Source organism: Heterodontus francisci, chromosome 10, assembly GCF_036365525.1.
Source record: "Heterodontus francisci isolate sHetFra1 chromosome 10, sHetFra1.hap1, whole genome shotgun sequence".
NCBI lineage: Eukaryota > Metazoa > Chordata > Chondrichthyes > Heterodontiformes > Heterodontidae > Heterodontus > Heterodontus francisci.
The window spans coordinates 108045757-108069533 of NC_090380.1; the positions used below are offsets into that span (position 1 = coordinate 108045757).

Genomic DNA, 23777 nt, shown 5'->3' on the forward strand with positions numbered 1-23777 from the left:
CCATGGAGGAATTTGAAAACAAGGATGAGAATTTTAAAATCAAGATGTTGTTTGACCAGGAGCCAACGTAGGTCAGTAAACACAGGGATTGGGACATAATGCGAGCTAAGACGCAGGCAGCAGAGTTTTGAATGACCAAGTTTACGTATTATGCAAGGAAGCCCTGTGCAAACATAGTGGAGATGCAGCTAGCTTATAAACATATTGCAGTCAGAAGAAAATGAATGAGTGTGAGGTTTTAATGTGCTTTTGCCACTTTCCCAGTCACAGTACTCTACGCCAATGAGAGCAGACGTCTCCCAACTATCCGCAGTGTATAGGTTTAGTTAAGATTTCCATTTTTTGCTTCTCGTGTAGGTAATGACTCACCTACGTGTGATTGATGAACGTATGAACCAGAGCCTGTCACTGCTTTACAAGGTCCCATCAGTTGCAGAGGAGATCCAGGATGAAGTTGGTATGTTTCTGTAAATGTGTTGGTCCTTCTCCTTTTATTGCATTTTTTAACCATGCCACAAGTCAGACCTAAAGAACATAAGAGCAGGAGTTGGTCGTCAGCCCCTCAAGCCTGGTGGGTAAATACATGAGCCAGTGTAATGCTAATCTCAGGTCAGAAAATCCCAAATTCAGTTTAATAGACCTTGAAATGCTTTGACTACAGAGGGGAAAACCCATCCGATCTACATGCTTACTTACTATCCGGTCATCCTGTGATTAAAAATGTGTGTGTTTGATTGGCTCAGTTGTAATACCAGTCCAGTTGAATTGTGTTCACTGTCAGGGCTCCTATGTATGCAATGACCACTTGAGTAAGATACCAGAGGAATGCTGATGTTTGCACCTCAACAAGATATTAAACGTTTGGACAAATGAAGAGAAAGTTGAAGGGAGAAAATCAGAAATTGTATAGGCCTTGCTCAATAAAAATAGACTTCTGCACTGTATTGATGTAGTACAGCTTTATGTTGATGCCAAAATGGCAACCCTGGCAGATCCAGTCGACAAATAAAATCCTTTTGAAAAGGAATACTGTAAATAAAATTAATACAGCGACTAAATGAACCTTACTCCATGTGCTGTGCAGTACCAGATCTTTAATTGGCTAAACATAGTGTCATAGAGTTATACAGCACAGAAACAGGCCCTTCGGCCCAACGTGTCCGTAGCGGCCATCAAGCACCTAACTATTCTAATCCCATTTTCCAGCACTTGGCCCGTAGCCTTGTATACTATGGCGTTTCAAGTGCTCATCTGAATACTACATAAATGTTGAGGGTTCCTGCTTCTACCACCCCTTCAGGCAGTGTGTTCCAGATTCCCATCACTCTCTGGGTAAAAAAAAAAAGTCCTCAGATCCCCTCTAAACCTCCTGCCCCTTACCTTAAATCTATGCCCCCTGGTTATTGACCCCTCCACTAAGGGAAAAAGTTTCTTCCTATCTAACCTTTCAATGCCCCTCATAATTTTGTATACCTCAGTCATGTCCCCCCTCAGCCTTCTCTGCTCTGAGGAAAACAACCCTTGCGTTTTCACTCTCTTCATAGCTGAAATGCTCCAGCCCAGGTAACATCCTGGTGAATCTCCTCTGCACCCTCTCCACTACAATCACATCCTTCCTATCGTGTGGTGCCCAAAACTGTACACAGTACTCCAGCTGTGGCCTAACTAGCGCTTTATACAGTTTCATCATAACCTCCCTGCTCTTAAATTCTTGGCCTCTGCTGGTAAAAGCAAGTATCCCGTATGCCTTCCTAACCACCTTATCTACCTGTGCTGCTGCCTTCAGTGATCTATGGACTACACCAAGATCCCTCTGATCTTCTGTACTTCCAAGGGTCTTATATTCCCTTGCCTTGTTAGTCTTCCCAAAATGCATCACCTCACACTTCTCAGGATTAAGTTCCATTTGCCACTGCTCCGCCCATCTTACAAGCCTGTCTATATCGTCCTGTAATCTAAGGCTTCCCTCCTCACTATTTACGACACCACCAATTTTCGTGTAATTTGCAAACTTACTCATCATACCTCCTATATTCACGTCTAAATCATTAATGTCCACTACAAACAGCAAGGGTCCCAGCACCAATCCCTGCGGTACACCACTGGTCACAGGCTTCCACTCGCAAAAACAGCCCTTGACCATCACCGTCTCCTGCCACTAAGCCAATTTTGGATCCACTTTGCCAAATTGCCCTGGGCTCTTACCACTTTGACCAATCTTCCATGCAGGACCTTATCACAGTGGCGGCGCAGTGGGTAGCACCGCAGCCTCACAGCTGCAGCAACCCGGGTTCAATTCTGGGTACTGCCTGTGTGGAGTTTGCAAGTTCTCCCTGTGTCTGCCTGGGTTTTCTCCGGGTGCTCCGGTTTCCTCCCACAAGCCAAAAGACTTGCAGGTTGATAGGTAAATTGGCCATTATAAATTGTCACTAGTATAGGTAGGTGGTAGGGAAATATAGGGACAGGTGGGGCTGTGGTAGGAATATGGGATTAGTGTAGGATTAGTATAAATGGGTGGTTGATGGTTGGCACAGACTCAGTGGGCCGAAGGGCCTGTTTCAGTGCTGTATCTCTCAACTCAACTAAAACTAGTCCATGTAGACTACATCAACCTGCTTTACCCTCATCTGCACATCTAGTCACCGCCTCGAAAAATTCAATCAAGTTAGTTAGACACGATCTCCCCCTGACAAAGCCATGCTGACTATCCCTGATTTAATCCCTGCCTCTCCAATCCTGTCCCTCAGAATTTTTTCCAATATTTTCCCAACCACTGATGTTAGACTCCTCTAGTGCCTCCGCTGTTTTCAGCGCTCTGAATCTGCCATGAGCCTCCTTTTTTTTTCCTGATCCAATCCTCTATATCCCTTGACATCCGGGGTTCCCTGGACTTGTAGGTCCTACCCTTCACCGTAACAGGTACATGTTGGCTCTAAACCCTCACTATTTCCTCTTTGAATGACTCCCACTGGTCTGATGTAGCCTTTCCTACAAGTAGCTGCTCCCAGTCCACTCTGGCCAGATCCTGTTTTATCATATTGAAATCGGCCTTCCCCCAATTCAGTACCTTTATTTCCGGCCAGTCTTTGTCCTTATCCATAACTACCTTTAAATCTTAGTTATGGTCACTATCCCCGAAATGCGCCCCCACTGACACTCCTACCACTTGTCCAGCTTCATTCCCTAGGATTAGGTCCAGTTCTGCCCCTTCTCTTGTAGGACTTTCTACATACTGGCTCTAAAAGCTTTGGAAGGAGTAACAGCAATGCAGAGTACTGGGCTAATGGGAAGATTCTTGGTAGTGTAGATGAGCAGAGAGATCTTGGTATCCAGGTACATAAATCCCTGAAAGTTGCTACCCAGGTTAATAGGGCTGTTAAGAAGGCATATGGTGTGTTAGCCTTTATTAGTAGGGGGATCGAGTTTCGGAGCCACGAGGTCATGATGCAGCTGTACAAAACTCTGGTGAGGCCGCACCTGGAGTATTGCGTGCAGTTCTGGTCACCGCATTATAGGAAGGATGTGGAAGCTTTGGAAAGGGTGCAGAGGAGATTTACTAGGATGTTGCCTGGTATGGAAGGAAGGTCTTACGAGGAAAGGCTGAGGGACTTGGGGTTGTTTTCGTTAGAGAGAAGGAGGAGGAGAGGTGACTTAATAGAGACATACAAGATAATCAGAGGGTTAGATAGGGTGGATAGTGAGAGTCTTTTTCCTCGGATGAGGATGGCAAACACGAGGGGACATAGCTTTAAGTTGAGGGGTGAAAGATATAGGACAGATGTCAGAGGTAGTTTCTTTACGCAGAGAGTAGTAGGGGCGTGGAACGCCCTGCCTGCAACAGTAGTAGACTCGCCAACTTTAAGGGCATTTAAGTGGTCATTGGATAGACATATGGATGTAAATGGAATAGTGTAGGTCAGATGATCGGCGCAACATCGAGGGCCGAAGGGCCTGTACTGCGCTGTAATATTCTAATTCTAAAATTAAAAAAAAGCTCTCCTGTATGCATTTTAAGAATTCCTCCTCCTTTAAGCCTTTTGCACTGAGACTATCCCAGTTGATATTAGGTAACTTGAAATCCCCCACTATTATTACCTTATTATGTTTACACCTCTCTGAGATTTGCCTACATATCTGTTCCTCTATCTCTCCCTGACTGTTTGGAGGCCTCTTGTACACTCCCAGCCGAGTGATTGCCCCCTTTTTGTTTTTAAGTTCTACCCATATGGCCTCATTTGAGGAACATTCTAAGATATCATCCCTCCTTACTGCATTAATTGACTCCTTGATTAACAGTGCAATGCCACCTTCTCTTTTATCCCCTCCCCTGTCACGCCTGAAGATTCTGTACCCTGGAATATTGAGTTGCCCCTCCCTCAGCCATGTCTCTGTGATAGCAATAATATCATAATCCCATGTGCTAATCAACACTCTCAATTCATCTGTCTTACTAGTAATTACAGTAATTTAATCACCATTTATGACATAACATAAAAATTGTTTGCGTGAGCATTTATTGAACTTTAGAAGTGCCTCTTCACCTTGAGTATAGTTGCAGCCCGGTACCTGAAAGTGTACTAAACATAGTCGGTATTTTAAATACAGGCATGCATGTTCCTTCAAAACCCATTCTCCCAATAAGAGTATGCTGAGTGCTTTGCACTTAGTGTTGTGTTGGATTTACAGTACTTTTATTGTAGCTGAATAGTTTGAAACATCTAAACAATTGTGTGCATGTGGCTTTGTGAAGAAACTGAATAACTGTTGCCTAGGGCTGTGACACTGTACTCTATACCTAAGGCTGAAATGTTGAAAAATCATTTGTTCTGCTTTGAATTCAGTGCTGTACTAAGAATAATCTTGATAATGATTGCTGCAGTGAATTACATTTCGTTTTGTAATTATTGCTGTTGTACAATTGATGTCATGCTTCAGAAAAATAGCCAGTTTGTAAACAAAAAAGCGACAACCCTTATAGAGCCATAGAGTTATTTATTTATGGCATAGAAGGAGGCCCATCAGGTCCATGCCGGCTCAGCAGAGCAATCCAGTCAGTCCATTCAATCCCTGTAGCCCTGCAAGTTTATTTCCTTCAAGTGCCCATCCAGTTTCCTTTTGAAATCATTGGTTGTCTCTGCTTCCACCACTCTCGGAGGCAGCGAGTTCCAGCTTATTACCACTCACTGCATTAAAAAGTTCTTCCTCACATTCACCCTGCATCTCTTGCCCAAAACCTTCTATCTGTGTCCTCTAGTCCTTGTACCATCAGTTAATGGGAACAGTTTCTCCTTGTCTAACTTATCTAAGCCTGTCATAATCTTGTACACCTCTATCAAATCTCCCAGCAATCTCCTTTTGCTCCGGGGAGAAAACCCCAGCTTTTCCAACCTAACCTCGTAACTAAAGGCCCCCATCCCTGGAACCACTCTGGTAAATCCCTTCTGCACCCTCTCAAGAACGCTCAGATCAATCCTGAAGGGTGACGACCAGAACTGGATGCAGTACTCTAGTTGGGGCATAACCAGAGCTTTATAAAGGTTCAGCATAACTTCCCTGCTTTTGTACTCTATTTTTCTATTTATGAAGCCCCAGATTCCTATGCTTTGCCAACCAATCTCTCAATATGTCCTGCCACCTTCAAAGATCGATGCACATCTACCCCCAGATCCCTCTGTTCCTGCACACTCTTTCAAACTGTGCTATTAAGTCAATATTGTCTCTCCTTATCCCTTCTGCCAAAATGCCTGACCACACTTGTCTGTGTTAAATTCCATCTGCCACTTGTCTGCCTATTCTGCTCACCTATCTATGCCCTGTTGCAGGTGGTTCATATCATCCTCACCAGCTGCCACTCCTCAAAACTTGGTGTCATCGGCAAATTTTGAAATTCTACTCTATTCCAAGATCCAAGTCATTTATATATAGCAAAAAAGCAGTGGTCCCAGCACTGACCCTTGGGGAACACCACTGTCTGCCATCCTCCAGTCTGAAAAACAACCATTTACCATGACATGCTGTTTTGCTGTCTTTAAGCCAATTTTTTATCTAACTGGACATTGACCCTCCATTCCACGAACCTCAATTATGTTAACTAGCCTTTTATATGGTACTTTATCAAGAGGTTTCAATTTTTTAATTTAATATATTGAACCAAGTTCAACAGGGTGTTTTTTTTTTTAAAAACAGCTTTCTGGAGGCAGAGAACTTTAATTCTAACAAAATTGCAGATGGTTCTGTCACCTCTTGTGAGTCATTATGCTTCCGGAGACCAGTCAATCCTGAGTTTCAGGCCAATTCAATATTTCCCTACAATCACTACCTGGCAAAGATCTGCATTTGGTTTTTAAACAGATGTTTTAAGGAAATTATAATGAACCTTTATAAAACGCTAGTTCAGTCTCAACTGGAGTATTGTGTCCAGTTCTGGGCACCACATATTAGGAAAGATGTTAAAGCTTTAGAGAGAACCATTCTGAGCATGGTTCGATGGGTGAGGGACTTCAGCTACCTGGATAGATTGGAGAAACTGGGGCTGTTCTTAGAGAAAGGAAGGTTGAGAGGAGATTTGATAGAGACGGTCAAAATTATGAAGGGTCTAAACATAGTAGATAGAGAGAAACTGTTCCCATTAGCACGAGGTTCGAGAGCCACTGGACACCGATTGAAGATGATTGGTACAAGAACTGAAGGGAACATGAGAAACTTTTTTATGCAGCGAGTAGTTAGGATCTTGAATGCACTGCCTGAGTGTGATGGAGGCAGATTCAATCATAGCTTTCAAACAGGAATTGGAAAGCACCTGAGGAGGAAAAATTTGCAGGGCTATGGGGAAAGGGCGGAGAGTAGCATTAGCTGAGTTGCTACTGCACAGAGCCAGCACAGACATGACAGGCCGATTGGTCGCCTCCTTTGCTGTTACCATTCTATCATTCTACAATTGATGTGCCACATCCACGCAGTTAACTGAAATTGAGAACTCCTACCCAAAATGTTTCAATTAATTATAGTGGTGCCAGACTCTTGTTTTTATGTCTGGACAATCTTAAGTTGCATTTACATGGCACATTTCATATTTGTAGGATGTTTCAAAATACTTTATAGCCAATTAAGTAATTTTTAAGTGGAGTTATTGTTTATGTATGCCAGTGACTGACAATTTGTGCACAGCAAAGTCCAATACGTAGTCGTGGATTAAATGACCACTTAATCTGTTTATGCTGGTGTTAGTTGAGGGATAAATTTTGGAAAAGGTACCAGGGCAAACTCTCGGTTAGCATCTCATCTGAAAGACTGCACTTCCAGCAATTCAGCACTCCCTTTGTGTTGCACTACAGAATGCCAGCTTTAATTATATACTGGATTCAGGGGGCTTGATTTAGAGGTGAGAATGCTGCCACTGAGCTGAGCTGACACTGAATTTGCATAATGGTTATTCAGTACTTTTTTCACTCTAATTTTTATTTGTTTTAATTTAATTTATCTCAATTTTCTTCATGAAGGTTTTGATAGGTGTATAGCATCTGCAGAGTTTTGGGGATATATGTATGTCAGCCTCGACAGTGAGCATCAGTAGGTTAGTCATTCAAGGAGGCCAAAACTGATTCTAATCTTGATTCCATCCTTATCTGACATGTACACAAGCACACATTCCAACAGATGTCCAGTTGGGACCAAGAAGCTGTACCTCTCTAGCCCTTCCCGTTCAGGGGCACTCTAACTCAGTGCAATATTCCTACTGCTCCTGATTGGGGTGACCTGACCTGGAACCTTACTTTTAGTGGCTGAGTAATTAGCCAGTGTAGTTGGATGGGACATTCACGAGACCTTTCTTCCTTTGGGAATCGTAGAGGTTGGGTTACTACAGTATCTAGGGAAGATTCACCCTGCCATTCATTCTGCAGGTAATATTTAAAAGATTTGCTTCCTTTGTGGAAACCCATGCTTTACCTTGAGTCTGATGAGTGGAGACAAATGAAGTGAAAGGTGTAGTTACACCATGATCTTTTTCCCTGCTGCCCCTTACCACAGCCCCTTCCAAAAAAAACCTACAATTAATTTTCTAATCATTATTGAGCAAGAGACTAAGTGACAGTGGCTCAGATATGGAGCACAGGTCAATAACTGGTTAAGGGTCTGGGCAAAAAAATTAAGGGAAGTCTTTGGTACTTCAAAAGTAAAACTACTTTCTTTGTTACAAACCACTTTCAGAAACTAGGTTGCATTGTGTAATCTTCCAGTTGATAAAATCAGGATCTTCCAATTAACAAAGTTGAGATATTGCTGCCTCTCCACCATTTCCCCTTCTTGAAAAATAAATTCAAACTGGCATTGTTTGGCCACTTGGTATTTTGAATCTAAGAGGATGGATCTTGAGTTCTCGATGCCAATGCTAACAGTAGTTTTCATGACCATTCCAAAAAGTGACCCTGTATTGTATTGACACAGATGAGCTGTTGCAGAAGGAGCAGAGTTACATCGATGACATGGTGGCGAACTCTGTCAGTGACACACGAATTAGCTATGGAAACGACGCACTGGTTCCGTCACTCTCCGAAACAAAAACAACAATAGAGCTTCTGCCAGATGATGGGGAGTTCAGTCTGGATGACCTTCAACCGCTGCACCCATTTGTCATTGATTCCATCCCTGCCAACACAGAGAATGAAGGTAATGGGGGAGCTGGAACTGAACACCAAAATGTAGGAAGTGGAGAACATTTGGGCACAAAAAGTACAGCATAGTGTTCCACATAGTGGGCGGTTCCACATAATGGGCGGCGCAGTGGTTAGCACCGCAGCCTCACAGCTCCAGCGACCCGGGTTCAATTCTGGGTAGTGCCTGTGTGGAGTTTACAAGTTCTCCCTGTGTCTGCGTGGGTTTCCTCTGGGTGCTCCTGTTTCCTCCGGGTGCTCCTGTTTCCTCCCACAGCCAAAGACTTGCAGGTTGATAGGTAAATTGGCCATTATAAATTACCCCTAGTATAGGTAGGTGGTCGGGGAATATAGGGACAGGTGGGGATGTGGTAGGAATATGGGATTCGGGTAGGATTAGTATAAATGGGTGGTTGATGGTCGGCACAGACTCGGTGGGCCGAAGGGCCTGTTTCAGTGCTGTATCTCTAAATAAAATAAAATAGTATGCCATATTATTTAATGTGGAGCCCTGGTGAGGGTATTGGGAGCTGCATCTGACTATGAACTAATGTGCTTTATATTTTTATTGACTTGGAATAAGGTATCAGTGACTGTAATTGAAATGTTTTACATATTTAACAGTTACATTTGGTATTCGTAGAAAATAATGTTCTAATTAAACCACTGGCTGTTAGAGGGAAATCGTTATTTAGTTCCTACTTTAATTCAGCAGCAGCAGACGGGGTAAAACTTTCCTTTAGTGTGTTCGGAGAATGGTTCAATGGTTATTCATCTCCCACCCAACCTTGTGAGCAAATGTAGCAAAAAATTGCAAGAATGCGACAAAACCCTTTTCGAAAAACATATTCTATAATAAATATAAAAATATCGCCTCACCCAAAGAGAGGATAGATGTTTTCTAACAGTTCCATTTGCAAGTGTTGGTACTTCATCATTGAAAAAAAAAGTTTTTTTCTCCACAAACTGCTAGCATCATCTTTTCTGTGGATAGTCCAGAACATATTTCTCAATCATCTTCCCTGTCCTCCCTCTCTCATGCACAACATGTGAGCGCACACGCTATTCAGGAATATGATTCCAATTGGCCATATCTCATGAGCAATCGGCTCATGTCACCATTCATTTTGGACCAAGGTGGGTGTCCTAGTTAAACCTAAGGCTGTCCTTGCCTGAAGTCCACACCTGTCCAAAAAAAGAAATCCACTTGACAATTTGAAGTCTTGGCTTTCTCCTCTTCCTCCCTCTTGCTCCACTCTAGCCCAAGAGTGCTGGGTCTAATTACAGAGCCCCATCTGAGTTCAGCGAACTGAACCTAGATAGGAATCTGGGATCTCTGGTTTAATACGGTTGTGCACTTACCACCTCAGCTATTAGCAGAGAAATTACTGCCATAAAAACAAGGATTTTGAAAATTACATTCTGTCTTTAAACCACTAAACAGTAGTGCAGTCCTGATTAGTGCTCGTTCCAAATGTGAGCCCGCTGAGCCTGGGCTACTCTCGATCGTTGCCTTTCACATCACCTACACACACCTCAGAATTAACATCAGCTGTATGCAGAATGATGCAGTTGTGCACCACAGGCCTTTTAGTTCTCCATATGTGGTGAGTTCCCAACCTCGCCCATTAATTGAAAAGGAGGTGCTAAATAGACACCAAGTACTTCCCTACAATGAATTTTTTTCATTCATAGGATCTGGGTGTTGCTGGCAAGGCTGGTAGCTGTTGCCCACTCCTAATTGTCCTTGAGAAGGTGATGGTGAGCTGTCACCTTGAACTGCTGCAGTCTATGTAGTGAAGGATCTCCCAGAGAGCTGTTGGGCAGGGAGTTCCATGATGTATGCCCCAACAATCCTGAGGGAACGGCGATATATTTCCAAGTCAGGACTGTGTGAGACTTGCAGGGAAATTTACAGGCTGTGGTGTTGCCAAACATTTGTTGTCCTTGGCCTTATCGGCACTAGAGATCGCAAGTTTTGGAGGTGCTGTTGAAGAAATCTTGGCGTGTTGCTGCAGTGCATCTTGTAAATGGTTCACACTGCAGCCTTGGGGTGCCATGTTGGAGCTGCACTTGTTCAGACGAGTGAATCATATTCCATCATTCTCCTGACTTGCGCCTTGTAGATGGTGGAATGACTTTCGGCAGTCAGGAAGAGTCACTTGCTGCAGAATGGCCAGTCTTTAACCTGCTTTTGTAGCCACAGTGTTTGTGGCTGGTGCAAACTACTAAGGAGCCAGGTCAAGGACAACGAGGCCTTAGAAAAGCCTCATCCTCTGTTTCCTACAGAAATGCTACCTGACCCAGAGAGTGAGTGAGTTAAAAATGGAAGGAACTGAAGAAATGTGCCACATCCTCAATGAACCTAAATTCAATTTTTTATTGAATGTAATCTTTTTCTTGTCATTGATTATGCAATTCTCTTTTATCTCTGGCTAAATGGAAATGATGCTCTGGTTTGTAAGATATATTTGGTTGAAATAAATTGAATAGATTCAATCTACCTATCTGCCTAACTGCAACAACCAAAGCTAAAGGAAGGCAGTGCAGATGAGAGGGAAGGAATCTACAGCAAAAAAAATACAAAATGCAACTTGAAACTAGAACCTAATTATTATTAACAGTGTGATATGTAACCCAGCCCTTTCTGCTCTAATGAGCATAATTAGGTTCTGAAAATTTGACTGCCCGCCTAATCGTTCATCTTTTTAATAATTTTCAGCATGCTCAGTTAATCGTGCTGCTGCCGCAAGTGAAATTGAATGTTAAAGAAGAAAAGCTGTTCTCTAATTCAGTAAATTTTAAAAAGGGAGAGAAAAATTGTAAAGTCAAATTGGAAACTGGCACAGTGGCTTAGACCCTGACCCCTCACCTTTGGATACTGATAACGAAAGCAACCTAGACTGATGGTATGAAGGTCTGCTCTGTAAAGGTTGTATGTGAACTGATTTGAGGCGATCCAATTCCTAGGAATTTGGGTCCACAGCACAATGTTGCCTCCAGTCTGCCTCTGGCGCATTCACTCAAATAACACGATGGCTGGTGTGGAAATGGGAACAGTATCACACTGGAACAGTCAAACCTTGTGAGATTGGGGCTGGGGCACATTGTGGAAACAAAGTAGAGGGAGCTTACCTGATGGGTGTGCTTGAAATGGTAAGAACTTCATTCTTTAGCACTATCTTCCTTCACTTTAACAGCAAAAAAAACTAATAACTTGGATAAAGTAAGAGTTTTGCACCCACTTTCCTTGTCTGTAAAAAAGGCAGACAGCCTAAACCTTTGCCTATGTCATTTGGTACAGGAGGTCTTTAGTGATCATCCCTTGCAGTGTGGCACAACCTTCAACCCACTTTGTACTCCACACAATGGTGCAACTTAGATCAGCTCAGAGTGGATGTCTCTTGCTCACATCCAACCATGCACTGTGATTTTTCTTAAAAACTTGCGTCTTCAAGGCACTTGTTTTTTCATATTGTCCATGTGTAGGTCCAGATGCAATGCCCTTCCATCAGTATGCCTGCTCACAGGAGTGATTGCATTTGCCCTGATCTGGCTTTCCATTCCCCCTTGAACAGATTGCTCAACAGTAATGCAGTCCTGCACTGTGTAAGGATTGGCAGCTGGCCTTGTTAATGGAAAGTGATTGTGTGATGCCAGGCCAATAGCCTGCAATCACCTGTGAGGCCTACCAAATGCTGATACTTTTAGCTGGATTCTGAACAGATTTCTTTTTTTAAAGAAAAATGCAATTTAAATCAGAGGGGAATTTTTAAAAATTATTTGTCTGGCTCTATTTCAGGTAACTTTGAGTGGTGAAAGCAGGTAAAGCACTGTATTTTCAAGATATATGGCCTCATGACTGCTTATCAGATCTGAGCTATTCAGAAAGCACAAGATCTTTCATTTGATAGAAAGTGAACAATGCATGTTTATTTATGTACTTAATACAGGAAATGGGTAGCTTGCACATGCTCACAGGTACCCAGTGTCCTGTCTCTTTCTCAGATGGCTTTCCAAGACCATAAATTTAGAGATTAAATGGTTTCCTCAGCCCTTTACAGTGACTGTTCACCAAGGCCAGAACTTTGCAGCAGAGATTGTGAAGAATGACTCTTGAAAACTTTTTTTTTTTAATTTTAACAGCAGTTGGGGATGGTTTTTATTCAGCATAGCTGGTAGATCGTAAAGCAAGGCAAAGTAACTTGTCCTCACTTAGACATGTAACCAAATTCAAACTGGATTTCTGTACCTCGCCTTCTGTTCAAATTATTTTTGTCATGACCCCACACACACAATCGGTTCTATTTCTACCTCAAAATGCTTTCACGCAATCTTATCAATACAGATGGGCATTACTCAGCCTTTCGTGCCTGTCTCTCCACTTCAATTTAGTCCCTTACTTCAGCTTTGTCTCCATAACCCTGCAAATTAGTTCTCTTCAACTGAATGTGCATTTGCCTTTTGAAAGTTCCTATGCTATAAGATTCCACCACCCTTTCCATCCATAACAATTGTAATGTACAACCTATCAGTGGGCTTTTTTCTTGCTTGCCTTTTTAAATCTCTTTTATGCTCTAATCTGAAGATCCTATTGCAAAGCATGTTCACTTTGGGTGCCAGTTGCAGTTATAAAATTGCAATGTTTAAAACAAAGGAACAAATAAGTAATTTTTTTCTTTTGCTGTTATGGGTACAAGCTTCTGGTCTCACTGAAGCATGCAGTTATTGTATTGCCCATTAGATTTTGAACAGGAATGAGGAGTGGTTTATCAGCTGGAAGATAGCACTATCACAGTTAATGGTTCCAGTTTCCTGACCATGTCGAGGACTGACCACATTTGTTTGGATTGCTGGAGATTATCCTGTTGTGGTTAATGGAGGGGCCTGTACATGTTGCTCCTGCTCCCTTTTGTTGCTCCTAATTTGTTTCCCTCACCGGTTGCTGATTTTTTACTACTTTTCTGTTTCTACTTCTCAATGTACCTGCCCAGTTGAACCAGTTGATGCACGGCCAGCACCAGACAGAGGACTGACCACTCGCCCAGGTATTCATTTGCTTGGCTTTTGCCTAATGCTGATTTTATGTGGCTTGTATTAATATTTTTGGTTTTATTTTTACACTTCTAAATTGCATAGCCTCCTTTTAATTTGCACAAGTATAATGCCTAATGAGGGAAGTTGAAAGGAACAAGGTTAACCCTTGGACAGAATATTTCAGCTTTGAAGGGGGTCATATTTTGCTGAGGAAATTGGTAGTTTCTTTTATCCAGCATTTTATTCTCTAACTCCCATTCTCCCTCTCACTCCCCACTGCCCCTCCTTTTTATCCTTTCCCTTTCTCTTGTGTTCTTTCCTCATCTGCCACCTTTACAAGAGCCTGCAGTATAGGAAAGGGTTTGACATTGATGTCTTACTGGGGCTGGGGAGGATGAGGGCAGAGAGTGAGCGGAGAATAAATTCATTTTCTTCTCGCCTGAAGTTGCTAAGTTACAGCAGCAATACCAACTCTCTTAACACCTCACCCAAGTGCCATTCTTGTATGAGTCCACAGTGAATTTCAGCGCTCTCTTTCTCTATCCCTTTTCTATTTTTCTTCCCCTCCAGCTTGCTGGGATCACTGAATTAAATCTAGCTTAACAGGTCTTTTCCTCTTCCTCTAGCCCTGGAACTCTAATATCAACTGTAACATCCCTACAAATCCCTCAGCTGAAATCAGCTAAACTTGGCACAGGGTGTGGGGGTCACACCTGGGACGTTCTAACCGTGTGGGTCAATTGCATGTTCCCATTGCCAAGTTAAGGAAGAAAGCCCTTAACGGTTTTGTATATGCGCAGGTTCTGGACTCACTGGCGTTAAGACAGAGGAAATAGCTGAAGTAAAGATGGAGACCGAATTCCAACAGGACTCTGGGTATGAGGTGCATCATCAGAAGCTGGTGAGTGAATTGGTAGTATGGACTGTGATTAAAATATTTGGAAGATGTTCCTAATAATTTGGAAACTTTTAATTGCTGCATTAATTCACGACTGGTGTATCCTAATTTTGAAATAGTCTTGTTAATGCAACACAGATTAATTAAACATAACCCCATTTTTTTGAACCATGCGCATTCTGTTCCTGAGTCTCCCCACTGTGACTACGAGCTCCTGTGAGTTTCCAGCAGCTCTGGGAATCTGGCCCACTAAGCTCAGGCAACTTGTTTCTGTTTGCACTTATTTCTTCCTCATTCCTCGCTTTCTCCTGTTGAATGTTGTCGCTGGAGATTTGGAAAATGAAGTTCTTGGTAGTCATATCAATTTAATAAGCGCATGCCAAATCAGAACCAAGTCTGTTAGTTTATAATGTATGCAGATTAGTGGAAATGCACAGTAACCATCAAGTCAGAAGTATGATCGAATATTTACCACTTTCCTGAATGAGTGTAGCTGGAAAACATTCAAGAAGTTTATGACACAATGTTTCGCTTCTTCAGTACACCTGCTACTGCACTCTATTTCCCCTCTCTGCCACCAGTGCACTACAGCTGCTGCAAGTATGATCTGTAGGATGCACTGCAGCAACTCAACAAGGCTACTTCGATAGCACATTCCTCTCCTGCAGCCTCCACCTCTGGGAAGGGAACAGCACCATCTCCAAGTCTCACGCCATCCGGACTTAGATGTGTCTTGGTATTTCTTTGTCGTCAGATGAGAGGACAGGGTGTAACATCAAAATTTGCGAGAAATACAAAGGTAGATGGGAAAGTAAACCATGAGGAGAACAGAAAGAGGCTGCAAAGGGATATGAACCGGTTAAGTGATTGGGAAAGAAGGTGGCAGAAGGAGTATAATGTGGGGAAGTGTGAAATTATCCAGTTTGGTAGGAAGAATAACAAATGCAGATTTATTTAAAAAAAAGGTGAGACTAGTAAATATTCTGTGCAAGGGATTTGGGGGATCCTTGCACATGAAGCACAAAAAATCAACATTCAGGTACAGCAAACAATTAGGAAGGCGAATAGTATGTTTGCTTTCATTGCAAGGGTGTTGGAGTATCTAAGGAAGGGTACACTTACATGAAAGAAGTGCAACGAAGATTGACTAGACTGATTCCGGGGTCGAGAGGCTGCCTTATGAGGAGAGATTAAGTCGAATGGGCCTATATTCTCTTGAGTTTAGAAGAATGAGAGGTGGTCTCATTGAAACATATAAAGGTCTTAGAGGGTTTGATGGGGAGGATGCTCAGAGGCTGTTTCCCCCTGACTGGAGGGTCTGGAACAGGTGAGATCAGGTTGACTGATAACCTTACGCAGTAAAATGCCAGTCATCAAATTTTTCAGCATGGAAGAAGGCCATTTGCCTCAACATGCCTGCACTAGCTCCCTGAAAAGGAATCCCCCGCCCCTCAATGTGATTGACAGGGCCTTCAACCATCTCTGGCCCATTTCCCACACTTTTGTCCTCACGCCTTCCTCTCCCTCCCAGAACCGCGACGGGGTTTCCCTTGTCCTCACTTTCTACCCCACCAGCTCCACGTGCAGAGAATCATTCTCTGCCATGTCCGCCACCTCCAGCGTGGTGCCACCACAAATGCATATTCCTCTCCCCTCCCCTGTTAGCATTCCGAAGGGGTTGTTCCCTCTGCAATGCCCTGGTCCACTCCTCCATTACCCTCTGACACCTCATCCCCTTCCCACGCAATCGCAGGATACCTGCCCTTTTACCTCCTCTCTCCTCACTATCCAAGACCCCAAATATTCCTTTCAGATGAAGCAGCGATTTACTTGTACTTCTTTCAATTTAGTATACTGTATTCGCTGCTCACAATGCGGTCTCCCCAACACTGGGGAGACCAAATGCAGATTGGATGACCGCTTTATCGAACACCTCTGCTCAGTCCAACAGCGTGACCCTGAACTTCCGATTGCTTGCCATTTCAACAGTCCCCCTGCTCTCATGCCAACATTTCTGTCTTTGGCCTGCTCCAGTAAACATCAACATAAGCTCGAGGAACAGCACCTCATCTTTCGATTAGGCACTCTACAGCCTTGCAGACTGAAGATTGAGTTCAATAACTTCAGAGCATGACTAGCCTTTTTGTAATATTTTATTTTTTAACCATGTGCCTGCTTTTCATGTACAAAGAACAGTACAGCACAGGAACAGGCCATTCGGCCCTCCAAGCCTGCGCAGATTTTGATGCCTGCCTAAACTAAAACCTTCTGCGCTTCCGGGGACCGTATCCCTCTATTTCCATCCTATTGATGTATTTGTCAAGATGCCTCTTAAACGTCGCTATCGTACCTGCTTCCACCACCTCCCCCGGCAGCAAGTTCCAGGCACTCACCACCCTCTGTGTAAAGAACTTGCCTCGCACATCCCCTCTAAACTTTGCCTCTCGCACCTTAAATCTATGTCTCCTAGTAACTGACTCTTACACCCTGGGAAAAAGCTTCTGACTATCCACTCTGTCCATGCCGCTCATAACTTTGTAAACCTCTATCATGTCACCCCTCCACCTCCGTCGTTCCAGTGAAACAATCCGAGTTTATCCAACCTCTCCTCATAGCTAATGCCCTCCAGACCAGGCAACATCCTGGTAAACCTCTTCTGTACCCTCTCCAAAGCCTCCATGTCCTTCTGGTAGTGTGGCGACCAGAACTGCACGCAATATTCTAAGTGTGGCCTAACTAAAGTTCTGTACAGCTGCAACATGACTTGCCAATTTTTATACTCTGTGCCCCGACCGATGAAGGCAAGCATGCCGTATGCCTTCTTGACTACCTTATCCACCTGCGTTGCCACTTTCAGTGACCTGTGGACCTGTACACCCAGATCTCTCTGCCTGTCAATACTCCCCAAGGGTTCTGCCATTTACTGTATACTTCCCACCTGCATTAGATCTTCCAAAATGCATTACCTCATATTTGTCCGGATTAAACTCCATCTGCCATTTCTCCGCCCAAGTCTCCAACCGATCTATATTCTGCTGTATCCTCTGACAATCCTCATCGATATCCGCAACTCCACCAACCTTTGTGTCGTCCGCAAACTTACTAATCAGACCAGCTACATTTTCCTCCAAATCATTTATATATACGACAAACAGCAAAGGTCCCAGCACTGACCCCTGCGGAACACCACTAGTCACATCCCTCCATTCAGAAAAGCACCCTTCCACTACTACCCTCTGTCTTCTATGACAGAGCCAGTTCTGTATCCATCTTGCCAGCTCACCTCTGATCCTGTGTGACTTCACCTTTTGTATCAGTCTGCCATGAGGGACCTTGTCAAAGGCTTTACTGAAGTCCATGTTGATAACATCCACTGCCCTTCCTTCATCAATCATCTTCATCACTTCCTCAAAAAACTCAATCAAATTAGTGAGACACGACCTCCCCTTCACAAAATCATGCTGTCTCTCGCTAATAAGTTTGTTTGTTTCCAAATGGGAGTAAATCCTGTCCCAAAGAATCCTCTCTAATAATTTCCCTACCACTGATGTAAGGCTCACCGGCCTATAATTTCCTGGATTATCCTTGCTACCATTCTTAAACAAAGGAACAACATTGGCTATTCTCCAGTCCTCTGGGACCTCACCTGTAGCCAATGAGGATGCAAAGATTTCTGTCAAGGCCCCAGCAATTTCTTCCCTTGCCTCCCTTAGTATTCTGGGGTAGATCCCATCAGGCCCTGGGGACTTATCTACCTTAATGCTTTGCAAGACACCCAACACCACCTCCTTTTTGATAATGAGATGACTGAGACTATCTACACTCCCTTCCCTAGGCTCATCATCCACCAAGTCCTTCTCTTTGAATACTGATGCAAAGTACTCATTTAGTACCTCGCCCATTTCCTCTGGCTCCACACATAGATTACCTTCTCTGTCCTTGAGTGGGCCAACCCTTTCCCTAGTTACCCTCTTGCTCTTTATATATGTATAAAAAGCCTTGGGATTATCCTTAATACTGTTTGCCAATGACTTTTCATGACCCCTTTTTAGCCCTCCTGACTCCTTGCTTAAGTTCCTTTCTACTGTCTTTTATATTCCTCAAGGGATTCGTCTGTTCCTAGCCTTCCAGCCCTTTACAAATGCTTCCTTTTTCTTTTTGACTAGGCTCACAATATCCCGCGTTATCCAAGGTTCCCGAAACTTGCCAAACTTATCCTTCTTCCTCACAGGAACATGCTGGTCCTGGATTCTAATCAACTGACATTTGAAAGACTCCCACATGTCAGATGTTGATTTACCCTCAAACAGCCGCCCCCAATCTAAATTCTTCAGTTCCTGCCTAATATTGTTATAATTAGCCTTCCCCCAATTTAGCATCTTCACCCGAGGACTACTCTTATCCTTATCCACAAGTACCTTAAAACTTATGGAATTATGATCACTGTTCCCGAAATACTCCCCCACTGAAACTTCGACCACCTGGCTGGGCTCATTCCCCAATACCAGGTCCAGTACAGCCCCATCCCTCGTTGGACTATCTACATATTGTTTCAAGAAGCCCTCCTGGATGCTCCTTACAAATTCTGCCCCATCTAAGCCCCTAGCACTAAGTGAGTCCCAGTCAATATAGGGGAAGTTAAAATCACCCACCACCACAACGCTGTTACCTTTACATCTTTCCAAAATCTGTCTACATATCTGTTCCTCTACCTCCCGCTGGCTGTTGGGAGGCCTGTAGAAAACCCCCAACATCGTGACTGCACCCTTCCTATTCCTGAGCTCCACCCATATTGCCTCGCTGCACGACCCCTCCGAGGTGTCCACCCGCAGTACAGCTGTGATATTCTCATTAACAAGTAAAGCAACTCCCCCACCCCTTTTACATCCCCCTCTATCCCGCCTGAAGCTTCTAAATCCTGGAACATTTAGCTGCCTTTCCTGTCCTTCCGTCAACCAAGTCTCTGTCAGAGCTGCTCATTATTCCACTATTAATACTCTGGACTAATGCTTTGTCTTTCACCACAAGCATTAGCACACACTTTGTCTTTGTCCCAGGACAGCTTTTGTTGTTTAATCTCCCTCTGCCCTATCAAACATCTTCACCATTGTTCTCTCACCCACTTCCCTCCCCTTGCTTAAAACCTAATTATTTTCTAACCTTTGCCAGTTCTGATAAAAGATCACAGACCTAAAATGTTAACTTTGCTTCTCTTTCCGCAGAAGCTGCCAGACCTGCTCAATATTTCCAGCACTTTGTTTTGTTTCAGATTTCCAGTATCTGCAGTATTTTGCTTTTAGCTCCAACCTTCTGTCCTTTCTCTGTGCCCTGTTAATTTTTTTAATTTTTTCCAAGCATATATATCCTCCTGATGTCGAATTCAAGTTCATATGCAGAATGATCACTCGGCAAAGTAAAAAAGATTGCCTTCTCCTTTAACAACTTGCATTTATATAGAACCTTTAAATCGTAAAAGCAACCCACAGAAGCGTTTTAAGGCTAAGTTTGACTACGAGCCACATAAGGGAATATTAAGATAGTGACCAAATGCTTGGTCAAAGAGCTAGGTTTCAAGAAGTACCTTAAATAAGGGAAGAGAGGCAGAGAGGTTTTGAGAGGGCACTCGAGAACTTGGGGCCTTGGCGACAGAAAGCACAGCCACAGGGGGGCCCAGAATTAGAGGGGTGCAGATATCTGAGGGTTGTGGGGCGGGAGGAAATTGGAGTTCGGGCAGGGTATGGCCATGGAGAGATTTAAAAACAGGGATGAGAGTTTTAATATTGAGTCGTTGTTTAACTAGGAGTCAGTGTACGTCAGCAAGCACGGGTGATGGGTGAATGAGACTTGATGCGAGTTAGGACACGGGCAGCAGAATTTTGGATAACCCCAAGTTTACCGAAGGTAGAACCTGGGATGCCGTCAGAAGTGGGTTAGAATCGTAACGTATAGAGGTAACAAAGGCCTTTTCCCCCCCACCCCCCCAAAACATGTAAGAGCCCGCTGCAGATCTTGTTGGAGATTTATAAAAGGCCCAAATCCCCTTTCTAGAACATTTATCACGCAACCAAAATAAATCTTAATTAACATAATATTGAGCTCATCCAAAACTATACTGCGTATATCCTAATGTGTACCACGTCCCCTTCGCCCCTGTGCTTGCTGATCTACATTGGCTCCCGATCCAGCAGTGCCTGAATTTTAAAAATCTCATTCTTGTTTTCAAATTTCCCCCATGGCCTCGCCCTTCCCTTTCTCTCACTTCCTCCAACCGTATCTCAGCATTCGTCCAATTCTGGTCTGTTGAGCTTTCCTGATTTCCGTTGATCCACCATTGGTGGCTGTGCCTTCAGCTGTCTAGAGCCTAAGCTCTGGAATTCCTTCCTTGTCCCACTCTGCTTCCCAATCTCTCCTCTTTTAAGATTCTCCTTAAAACTCTATGCCAAAGTTTTTGGCTATCTGTCTTGATATCTCCATATGTGGTTTGATGTCAACATACAAATTAGGAGCAAGGGTAGGCCACTCGGCCCTTCAAGCCTACTGCGCCGTTCAATAAGTTCATGGCTGAACTGATTACACCACATTTCCACCTACCCCCGATAGCCTTCCACACCCTTGTTTATCAAGAATATAAGGTTTCTGGTTTTCTGATAACACTCCTGTGAAGTGCTTTGGGACATTTTAGTACATTAAAGGCACTGTATAAATGCAAGTTGTTATAGCCCTGTTGAAAAAGTATTCCATAAAAGATGCTTTCTTCTCCCCCCCCCCCCCACCCCCACCCCCCTTTGTGAGTGCTGTTTGTTTTTAAAAACTGCAGAGCTGCAGAAGAAATAAGATTTTAATATCTAAAGTATGTTGTTTCCAACATCGGTGCTTAACTGTAGCCATTCTGGATTGGAGCACTGGGTGCTTTTTATTTAGCTGTATACAGGACCCAGATGGAACTCTGCAATTGAATAGCTAAAATGGGCACCTCGGTGTTAATTTTGATCATTAAGTTGGCTGTTAAATTCTGCAGTGAAACCAGAATAGGCATGATCACATGCCTTTTATTTTAAGAACCATGTATTCTAGCTGGGTGTGTACGTGTCAATTGAAGTTGCTTTTGAAGATTGTCCTTATTTAGCAGCCAGTCAGAGTAGGGTGTGTACTCGGAGGCCATGGTAATGCTATTAATGAGAATCCTTTCCATTTTAAAAGGATACCTCGGCCTGTCTATACAGTAACTAAATTCCTAGGCAGTGTGTTAAACGTTTAGATCTGCAGATGAACAATACTTTTCAAAATAAAATTAAGCTATAGTCTTGTGGTTTTGTGACACATCTCAACAATTCTCAAAGGATTAAGTACGTTGTATGCTTTAACACGATATAGACCAGAGCAGTTGTTTTACTAATGATATGAATGGCTGTGTTTTCAGTGTATAGATGACAGATACTGGGGTTATAAAATTCTATCCCTGCTATAAAGTGTGACGCTGAGCTTTCTCTGGGTGCACAAATCTGATGTAATGTGCTGTCTCAGGAATGTTGTGCAGGAAGTATTGTGTTTGGGTTATATCTGTTTGTAATTCTTTGTAGGTGTTTTTCCCAGAGGATGTTGGATCAAATAAAGGAGCTATCATTGGTCTCATGGTTGGAGGTGTTGTCATAGCAACAGTGATTGTCATCACCCTGGTGATGCTGAAAAAGAAGCAGTATACATCTATCCATCATGGAGTTGTTGAGGTAGGTAATTATTTACCAGCTACTTAAACTCAAGCAACCATTGGAAGCTCTCTCTTTATATTTTGTTGTCACAAATACTCCCTGTTTTTGCATTGTATCTTTTCCCCCTCTCCCAATGTTCTCACCTTTCCTGAAGATTTTGATTAATTGCTGAACTATCATCTTCTCTGGTGCTTGGCCCAAGTAACCATTATTCATGTGCAAGTGATTTGTTCTGGCAAGCAAATTCTCATCTCAGATTAGCTCAGGAACCAGCACTGTCACTCCCTCCAAGCCTTCCAATGTAATACTGCAGTACAAGAATAGCAAATAGTGCCAATTGTGGTAAGTGTAAGAATTAGTTGCAGGATGCTGCACTCCCAATCACTTGGCCCATTTATGTGCGAACCTTAATGCTGGGTGTTTTACTGCAGACGCAGGCTGAGAACAATGTGATGTCTCGGCAGCTAACTAAACACTGATCTCTGAAAGTGAACAAACAAATGGCTTCGTAGATTTTTGGTTTTCCAAGTTTGCACACTCCTGATTGCTTGCTGTGACATTGTTTCATATACTATAAACCCTCGAGTGCTTTTCACCATATCTCGAGCATGAGCCTAAACAGTGAGTTAGCAAGCAGTCTGTCATCCTCACACGTGTGCTTTCATCAAGTTGCATCGAGTTTACAACACAAACAGCCCATTCGGCCCAACTGGTTTATGCTCTACACGAGTTACCTCCTTTCCAACTGGGCTACTGTTGAGATGAGTTACAAGAACCCAGTCTTAGCAGTCAGCTTTCTGTTTTTCCCCCCACCTGAGCCTACCTAGAGTTCTGAGGTCAGTTGTAGTGCTGCCTCCTTTACCCCTGCTACTAGCTACTACCACCTCAACTGAGATCAGCTATCTGCTCAGAGCAAGGGTTAAACCTAGGATCTTGCTTCTTGGCTAAGTGCCACATCAGGCAATACATTATCATGCTATTAACAGGCAGCATTGGGAACAATGTAGGAAACATGAATAAATGAATACAGATGAGACAGATCAATTAGAAAGTTCAATGCGCCAACCCCATACACAGCAGTGCTGGGTTTTCTCATATTTTGCAAAAGCTCCTGATGCAGTGTAATGAAATCTCACACAGAGTGGATTGCAGAGCAGTGCAGCAGGCCCAGAGGGATGTTGTTTTAACACATTTATCTTAAAAGACCCAAATGCAATATAAATTAAATTGCTTTTTTTTGTTTTTCCAGTTAATTCCCAAAAAGCCACCAACAATGCACAGTGTACATTAAACTCTTTAATCTACCAAGCACTGAGATGCTTTCCCATATTTATCCAAATCCACTGTGTCTTTGCCTTAATGTTGTCTTTTTAATTTACTGTCAAGCCCACAGAAGTGCCCATTAAGGCTGCTTATTATCAAGGCATGCTCATGCATTTGGGAAAGGAATTACCATGTTGGCATTCTCACCGGGTAACCCAA

The 23777-nt window shown here is 43.2% G+C and overlaps 1 protein-coding gene across 2 annotated transcripts in view; it reads left to right on the plus strand.

Annotated features, from left to right (window-relative positions):
• Positions 1 to 23777, plus strand: part of LOC137374710 (amyloid-beta precursor protein-like) — a 201636-nt gene that overhangs the window by 175300 nt on the left and 2559 nt on the right. For both annotated transcript variants that reach the window (XM_068041251.1, XM_068041250.1), the window contains 5 exons: positions 358 to 457; positions 8446 to 8667; positions 13646 to 13699; positions 14489 to 14589; positions 22167 to 22313. In XM_068041251.1, coding sequence (XP_067897352.1) covers positions 358 to 457; positions 8446 to 8667; positions 13646 to 13699; positions 14489 to 14589; positions 22167 to 22313 — 624 coding nt within the window. The remainder of the gene's footprint in view (positions 1 to 357; positions 458 to 8445; positions 8668 to 13645; positions 13700 to 14488; positions 14590 to 22166; positions 22314 to 23777) is intronic.